This window comes from Centrocercus urophasianus, unplaced genomic scaffold, assembly GCF_019232065.1.
Source record: "Centrocercus urophasianus isolate 14NV4802_14NV808 unplaced genomic scaffold, USGS_Curo_1.0 seq_504, whole genome shotgun sequence".
In the NCBI taxonomy this organism is placed as follows: domain Eukaryota; kingdom Metazoa; phylum Chordata; class Aves; order Galliformes; family Phasianidae; genus Centrocercus; species Centrocercus urophasianus.
In genome coordinates, this window is record NW_024885094.1 from 153 (window position 1) to 8939 (window position 8787).

The window sequence follows — 8787 nt, forward strand, 5'->3', positions numbered from 1 at the left end:
AGCTGAGGACGCCCATGCAGACACCCAGGCTGGTGCCCCACGCTGGGAACTCATAGGTGCCGTAGCGCAGGGGAACGTTGTACATGTCCAGGAACATGAAGATGAGTGTGAACTGTGAGGATGGAGCAGACAGCAGTGTGGTGACGGCACCGTGGGGACATCAGGGCCACCCGGGCTGCCCCCCTGACCGAGAGGAGCTCAGGCAGTGCCCAACACTTACCAGCAGCAGGCAGGGGGTGAAGAAGACCCAGCACACCTTGAAGCAGCCCAGCACACGGCTGTACCACGGCGGGCAGCGGCAGATCATGGTCACAATGTCCCAGCAGAACTGCTGAATGCCTGTGGGACACGGGGTCACAGTCAGCCCCCCGCCCCAGCAGGGCTCTGTGCCAGGCACCCACAGCCCCTGTGCCCCCCCCCCAGGACATCAGGATGGTGCTGGGCACTGAGCAGCCCCCCATGTGGGTGGGCAGTGCTGAAACCGCTTCCCAGGATGCAGGGAAGATCACAGCCCAGCTCTGCTCCGTGGAACCCCTCAGTTCCACTCCGTGGAGCCCCCCCCGCCTTCGCTCCTTGGAGCCCCCCACCTCCGCTCACCATAGCAGGAGGCGATGCCGATGCACATGAGGAGGGTGATAATGATCAGCCCGAAGCTGGTGCTGTAGGTGTCAATGAGGGTGAACCAGAAGATGCCACCCTATGAGTGGGCAGGTCAGCACCTTGGATCCATACAGGGGGGCGGGCCCTCTGTGCCCCCAGGACAACCCCCAGGATGCATCCAGCATGGGCCCCACGCACCTGGGTGACGAGGAGGAGCCCCAGGAGGTAGAAGGAGAAGCAGAGCACAGCCAGGAACGTCACCTTCCTCTTCCCCTCCCGCAGGGCTGGGAACTCATCCATGATGGCGGTCGTGATGGCCTCGATGTTCCCAAACTGAGGGACAGGGATGTCAAGGGGGTGGCAGGAAACCCACCTTCACCAGGATGGTCCCCGCAGCACCCTTGTCCCCATTGCACTGAGCACACGTGGCCTTGGGCGCAGCCCCACCAGGGGCACGTAGCAGCCTCACCTCCCTAGGTGGACCCACTGGCTCTGCATCCCACCCCAGCGGCAGCCCCACATGCACAGAGCTCCCCAGCCCCACGTTCTGTGCACATTTTGCCTCCTGCATGCCGAGGTCAGGGTGTACCTGGCACCACAAGGCCAGGCACAGGGCGGGACAGGGGACTTCCCAGTGTGACAATCACCAAAGTGTCCACTCCCAGCATGAAGAGCATCAGGAAGAAGAGGATGGACCAGAACGGGGAACCAGGCAGCAGGGAGAGCGCCTCAGGGTACGCCACGAACGCCAGCCCAGGGCCTGCAGGATGGAGACATCAGGATGAGGGAAAACACCGTGGTGCTCAACAGCATCCCCTCCCACAGCACCCCGTGTCTCCAAAACCACACCAGACTCAGCGACGCTGCCCACAGGGATGTCCCTCTTCAAGGCCATGTGTCCCAGCACCGAGAAGATGGCGAAGCTGGCCAAGAAACTGGTGCAGCAGTTCCCGATGGCGATGACCAGGGTGTCCCTGCCAGGGAGAGCGTCTCTACCCCACATCCACGGGGAGGACGGAGTGGGGCACCCCCCCCAGGGAACGCACGTCCCCACTGCCGCCCCTCAGCGCCCACCCCCAGCTCACCGAACGACGTTGTTGTCAAACTTGTTGTAGGAGGCCATGGAGAGCAGCCCCCCAAAGCCGATGCCCAGCGAGTAGAAGATCTGCGAGGCCGCATCGCTCCACACCTGGGGGCACGAGGCCACGGGGGGGCTGTCGGGTCCCACCCACCCCCACTGCCCCCATCTGGGGGTCTCACAGCGCCCGGCCCCGGCGTTGGCGTTACCTGCGCGCTCAGCAGCTTGCTCCAATCCGAGGAGAGGTAAAAGCGGACGCCATCGAGGGAGCCGGGCAGCGTGGCCCCACGGATGATGAGGATGAGGAGGATCAGGTAGGGGAAGGTGGCCGTGATGTACACCACCTGCACAGGGCACAGCTCAGCCCCGCTCTGCTGGCTCAGCATCCCCAGCCTTGCCCCCCCCCCCCCTCACCTTGCCTGAGCTGTGGATGCCCCCCAGCATGCACAGGAAGACCACGATCCAGGCTGCCAGCAGACACAGTGCAAGCAGCCACTGCACTGAGCCGGGGTCACCAAGGCCAGAGCTGTGTGTCACTCCCAGCACCTGCTCGCTGAGGTGTGGGGATGGCAGTCAGTGGGATGGGGATGCTGAATCCCTGAGCCCCCACGCTGTGGGACCGGGGGGGAAGGAGCCAGCTTGCTTCCACCAACTTACTTCCAGAAAGCCTCACTGGCACTGGTATGGGTAGCACTCCCTGATGCATTCTGCAAGATGCCATCATCATCACCATCACCACCATCACCATCATCACCACCACCACCATCAACATCATCACCACCACCACCATCAACATCATCACCACCATCAACATCACCATCATCACCACCACCACCATCAACATCATCACCACCATCATCATCATCACCATCATCACCACCACCATCAACATCATCGCCACCACCACCACCACCGTCATCATCATCACCATCATCATTATCATCACCACCACCACCATCAGCAGCATCACCACCATCATCATCGCCACCACCACCATCAACATCATCACCACCACCATCATCATCATCACCACCATCATCAACATCACCACCATCACCACAATCATCACCCCCAACACCACCATCATCATCACCATCACCACCACCACCATCAGCAGCATCACCATCATCATCACCACGGCCACTCCCATCATCATCATCACCACTCCCACCACTCCCTCCACCATCACCACCACCATCACCACCACCATCACCACCCCTCCCATCATCACCACCATCATCATCACCCCCCTCCAACCCTCCCTGGCCCCGGCCCCAGCCTGATCTGCTGCCCCTTCCCCAGCTGCAGGTAAAGCCTGACCCTGAGGGATCCCCATCCCCGGATCCCCATCCCATTCCTGCTCAGGGCTGCCGACCTGGCAGAGCTCGGCGTTCCGGGGGGCATCGCAGGACCAGGGCAGGGGGCTCTGGAAGGACGAGCCCAGGTAGTAGAATGCCCATGCGATGATGACGTTGTAGTAGATGGACACCAGGGAGGACACCACCATCATGCCCACACCAACACCTGCACCGGGGAGAGGGGCTGCTCCGTGCCCGCCTCCGAGGGGCTGGGAGCTGAGAGGGGTGTGGGGAGAGGTGCCCTTGATGCTGGGCCTACCTTGCAGGATGGGGCAGCACTTCCAGACGGTGATGGGCCCCGCGGCCCCGTACTGCCCCAGGCTCAGCTCCATCAGGAAGAGGGGCAGCCCCACCAGGAGCAGCATGAGGAAGTAGGGGATGAGGAAGACACCTGGCAGGAGGAGAGGGGCAGTGAGTCTGGGGATGGCCAGAGGACACAACAGGTCCTGCAACCCCCCAGGAGATGGGCACAGGGCAGGGAAAGCCCCTGGGCTCCCCAAAGAGCTGTGAGTACCCATCCCTGGCACTTATTGCACGAGGCCTCAGGTGAGGTTTTGGGCCCCTGGACTATGGGAGATGTTCCTGCCCATGAAGGGGGGTGGGTGGTATTCAAGTCCCTTCCCACCCGGACCAGGAGCCCCATGGATGTGAAGCCCAAAGGGCAGCGTGGGCTCCTGCTGCCCATCCCAGCCCCAGGGAACGCCCAGCTGCGTGCACCTCTTCTTCCCCACTGCACCGCACAGAGCATGGAGTGCTGGCAGTGGGGCCACTGGAGATGAATGGAGGGACGGACACACCGACCCCACACCCATGCCCTGAAGCAGAGCAGCATCCGCAGCCCTGCCCTGGGGCCAAATTCCTCAGTGAAGGCAAGGTGCAAAGCTCGGCCCAGCTGCAGCGCTGGGCACATCCTCATTCCTGCATGGCACCATGGAGCCAACTTGGGCACCCTGCACCTCGCAGTGGGGTTAAAGCAGTGGGGCCAGAGAGCAGCACAGGACCCCAAGGCCCCCGAGCAAACCGAGCCCCAGCACCAGGGCAGCACCCACCTCCTCCATTGCGGTAGCACAGGTAGGGGAAGCGCCAGACGTTGCCCAGCCCCACGCAGTAGCCCAGGCAGGAGAGCAGGAAGGTGTGCCGCCCGGCCCAGGTGTCTCGGGGTGGGTTGGGGGCCGGGCTCCCCGTTGGAGCTGGGGGCTCTGCACCAGGCTGCGGGGTGATCGGATCCTGCGTCTGGAAGATGTTCACCTGCAGAGGAACAAAGAATTGGGAAGGCGTGCCCGAGATCACAGCAGAGCAGAGGAGGATGAGGAGGATGGGTGAGGAAGAAGCATCGCTGCGCACACAGTGCCAAGATCAGGGTTCTGGCTCAGGGTGGTGTGCAGGGGCCGCTCCGTGCCCAGCTCACATGCAGACAGGACTTGGGATGAGCAGGACAAGGGCTGGGGCTCTTTGGTCTGCACCGCTCCTCCCTAACAATGCGACGGGCCCTAGGGAAAGCGATCTGCATCCAGCTGCATGGAAAGCACTCTTGCAGCTCTGCAGTCCCCAAAGGCTGGCAGAAACCCCAAAATCCAGCATGTACCTCCCTGCAGGCAGCAGAGCAGCCATGAGCAGCTGTGCTCGTGGCATCATGCAGCGCTGCAAGGTGATGCTGTGGGGTGCCCTGGGATGTGGGCATTTGGGATGCTCAGAGTCCCTGCAGGGCACTCCTGGCTGCTCTGGTGCAAAGTTCATGGCACTTCCCTCAGTGTCAGTGCCAATGTGGGGCTGTGCCTCACACAGAGCCGCCCCTGTGCCCGTGAGATAACAGTGCTGCACCGACTGACTGGGTGACACAAACAAACTGCAGATTGCAGGAATCGTGCCACCAAGACAAGGCCACAGGGAGGGCTCTGCCCTTTGCCTGGTGCTGCGTCAGAGCCGTCCGGGAAGCACAGCGTGGGGATGCCCCATGTGATTACAGGAGCCAGCCCAAGCACGGAAACCAGGGGGTACCTAAACCTGGGGTGCTGCTCCTGCACTTTGCACACCCACCCAATGCACCCACATCCCAGCCACGGGGTCACAGCACGAGGCATTGCGTGAAGAAAGCAGGGAAGGCAGTGGGGGCATTTCAGCCCTCTGCGGATGCTCAGGTTTCTGCTGTGCATCATCTCCTCTGAGCTCAGAGCGGGGCACAGCAGACACAGCCTGCCTGGGTGGGTGGGTGGGTGGGAGTCCTGCCCCGCACCCAGCACAGCACCCAGCATTCTGAGAACCTCACAGCTGTGCCCCGTGGGGATGGGGGCACCGCCTGATGGCAGCGGGGCTGCCCACAAGGCTTCCCACCGCTGCAGAGCCTGAGGGACAAAGCGCTGCACAGGGACAAACCCCCAAGCAATCCGAGCGTCGCCAGCGCTGCTCCCAGCAGAACTCATTGCGGGCACCCAGCCTCCGTGGGGCTGGGGAAAGGGAGACCTGCACCCAGTGGGCTCCCGGTGCTGGGAGCAAGGTGGGGACAGTGCAAGGATGTCCCCAGGGCCCCAGTCCTACCGTGGGCTCCGTTGGTGCGGCGGGGGCCGGGAGCCCCGTTGCGCGGAGATCCCCGCTGCGCGGCATTTCCTTCTGCAGGGTGTGCTGTGCTCACCTGTGCCAGGTGCAGCTCCGCCCCATCTCACTGTGCACCCAGGTCCTGCCAGCCCTCAGGCAGCCGTGGCTGCGTGGTCCTTCCATGCTACTCATCCCATAGCTGTGAGCTGTGGAGCCAAGGTGCGTGCTGGGGCGGCCAGCTGCAGCTCCAAGCTTCTGTCGCGTCGTGGTTTCACGCTGTGCTCCTGGGCTGAGACACGCAGGAGAGCATCCCTGTGCCCTGGCAGAATCACAGAAACACCAAGGTTGGAAAAGGCCTCCAAGATCATCCAGTCCAACCATCCACCCATCACCGATAGCTCTCACTAAACCACGTCCCTCAACACAACGTCCAAACGTTCCCTGAACACCTCCAGGGTTGGTGAACCCACCACCTCCCTGGGCAGCCCACTGCAGTGTGAGGAGAGCACCAGGGCACTGCAAACTTCTGACCCAGAGCAGAGGAGAGGTGACGAGCTCCCAGCCTGTGCTGCAGGCATGAGGGCATGAGGAGGAGGGGAGAGTGGTACTAAAGGATGCAGGGATCCTCTGCGCCCTCCAGGCTGGACATCAGCCCAGCATGAGGAAGGAGCTGTGTTGAGAACCTCCCGTTCCAGGTGATGTTTGCTGGTTGCATCCCCCAAAACACCCATCGTTGTCCCCCTGCTTTCCCAGCTGGTCTCTGGAAAATCACCCAGAGCAACAAGGAGCAGGAAAACGGGCTCTGCATCAGCAGCTGGAAGAGAGCAGAGGTTAAAGCTGCGCTCTACCCGTGAAGCATTTCTCCTACAGCACCCCATTCCAGCACAGAGCCATCCGCTCTCAGCATCTCTACCTCCAGTCCAGGGACACTGGGTCAGATCGCTGCCCTGCTCTGCATACAGCTCCTGTCCATCCCGGTGTTACGTGCATTTTTCACGGGCAGTGCTCTCACTTTGGCCATGTCCACGATGCTCCATCTGGGGCTGTCTGACCTCTGAACGGAGCAGGTCCTTCACAGCCTGGAAATACCTCCGGAGCCAGGCCTACCCCCCATTGCCAGGAAGGGAGAAGGGAGGACGACCTCCAATCCAGATTTGGCTTCTTATCTCTGCAGGATGGGAATCGGACTGGAGCTGCCCAGTGTCCATGAGCTGGCGGCCCTGAAGGAACACAGGAAGTCTTTGTGGGTTGACTGCAACTGAATTCATGTGAGTAAAAGGGAACCGAAGAAGACGGAGCCGTTCTCTTGGTGAGGGTGGTTGCCTTCATCCCATGCCATCCACCAGGAGCTGCTGTGCTCCTGGGGCAGTGCGATGTCCTGCAGCTTGCAGGAGAGCAGTCTGCAAACAAGCAGCATCTCCACAGATGGGTCTGGGCCAAGGAATTAAATGTAATTCCACCCAAATGAGGGAAGTGAAGAGGTGTTTTTAGGTTGGGTCATTTTGGTAGCCTTGTTTATTGCACTGCCTTGTGAAAAGCTGCCCTGAGAGACACATTATTGAAACTGGGACATTAGCACAGTGTGTAAAGATGCACAGAACAACCAAGATGTGGAGGACGAGAATTTTCCATCCTATTTTCTCCTCATAGAGCAGATCCCATAAGAAACAACACAAGAGATAAGATGCTCACAACTTCCCCTGTAGCCCAGAGGCATTCAGACCCCAGGTCCAGAGAGGCTTCACATTAGGACATCACAGCACAGGTCAGCTCTGGAGTGGGGTAGGATGCAAATCCCTGCATCTCTCTCTTGGTCCATCATCGTTGTCTGCACTGCGCCAGGCTCCCAGGTGCTTTCACACCAGCTCAGAGCAGGAAGGCAAGAGGCAGATGGTTGGAACTGACGATCTTAGTTGTCTTTTCTGACTTTAATGACTGGATGGTTCTATGAGCCATGCACTCCTCGGTAGGTCTGTCGCCTCTGTCCACAGCAGAATCAGATCTGCTGTCTTGTGGCTTCACGCTGTGGGACTTGGAGGTGAAACAACCTTGGTTCAGCTTTGGCTCCTGCCCCAGCTCGGTGCCATTCAATCGTGCAGCTGAAGCAGCCTGCTGGAACAACCCCTGCCATACAAACCTACAGCAACAGGAACCCATCAGCACAGAAGCTCCATTCCAACCACAGCTGCCTCAGGGCTGGGTGGAGGTACAGCGTTGTGCAGCCTCAGGAAGTTTGGTTTTCGTCTTACATTTCCTTCCAAATTTGCCTCTTGGGCGTTGATGGTGGTTGTTCTGATCTTGCCACAGCCGTGCTGGAGGGGAGGAGGCTGCTGTTCCCCTGCAGCAGTTTAACCCATGACGCACAGTCACATCCTCAGAACACCAAACGACTGCTCCACCTGCTATTGTTTTTCAAAACAGAGTGAATAAAACACAAAGCACCTGAGGGCAAAGATCCGTGAGCTCAGTGCAGGCTTCAAATGTACCAAGATGCAGTGGCTTTTTTTTCCTTCTGTCTTTTTCCAACCGCATAGAGAAACAAACAACCCCCCATTTCTTTCCATTTCCTGATCAGTTCCAGATATTCCTTCTGTCACCTCGCAGAAATGAGAGCTCGTTGGGTGTCCAGCCTTGGTGCATGGTGCTCCCAAGCTGACCGCATGATGCGCTGTATCTTCAGAGCCAGGCTCGGTGCTGAGGGATCAGCAACTGCCATGTTTGCTGAGCAGCGATGGAACCAACAGCCTCATATGTGCAGAGAGACAGGCAGAAACAAGGGCTGGAGTGCATGGCCCAGGGAGTGGGGGGTCACTGTCCCTGGAGGTGTTCCAGAGCTGTGGGGGGGATGTGGCAGTGAGGGAGTTGGCCAGTGGTGGGGTGAGCTGGGGTTGGGCTTTTCCAGCCTTCCTGATTCCACGGCTCTATGAAATGGGGCTACGTCTGCCTGGTGGATGGTCATTAAGGCCAGTCCTGTTCAACGAACATCTTCATCAATGACCTGGATGCAGGAGTTGAACGCATCCTTAGCAGGTTTGGTAAGGAGGCTGTGCTGGGAGGTGCTGTTGACACTCTGGAGAGACGACAGGCTGTGCAGAGGGATCTGTGCAGCTGCTCAGAAGGGCTGTTAGTGACAGGACAAGGGGGAATGGATTTAAAGTGAGACAGGGGAGGTTTGGGTTGGATATGAGGAGGAAGTTTTTGAGGCAGAGGGTGGTGAGG

At 59.8% G+C, this 8787-nt stretch overlaps 1 protein-coding gene across 3 annotated transcripts; it reads right to left on the reverse strand.

Annotated features, from left to right (window-relative positions):
• Positions 1–226: 226 nt before the first annotated feature.
• On the reverse strand, positions 227–5677 carry LOC122169280 (sodium-dependent proline transporter-like). 3 transcript variants are annotated; one of them, XM_042835298.1, is made up of 12 exons: positions 5572–5677; positions 4086–4284; positions 3296–3427; positions 3054–3202; positions 2336–2385; positions 2093–2231; positions 1888–2022; positions 1686–1789; positions 1450–1574; positions 1248–1360; positions 799–933; positions 227–339 (listed from the first exon to the last, which is right to left on the reverse strand). In XM_042835298.1, exons 1-12 carry the CDS (start codon positions 5635–5637, stop codon positions 310–312), a joined length of 1377 nt encoding a protein of 458 aa, XP_042691232.1. In that variant the 5' UTR covers positions 5638–5677; the 3' UTR covers positions 227–309. The 3 variants fall into 3 exon arrangements, with proteins under 3 accessions (XP_042691232.1, XP_042691231.1, XP_042691234.1); XM_042835297.1 differs by having other exon boundaries at positions 248–339; positions 598–933; XM_042835300.1 differs by lacking the exon at positions 227–339 and having other exon boundaries at positions 805–933; positions 1190–1360.
• Between the last annotated feature and the right edge of the window lie 3110 nt (positions 5678–8787).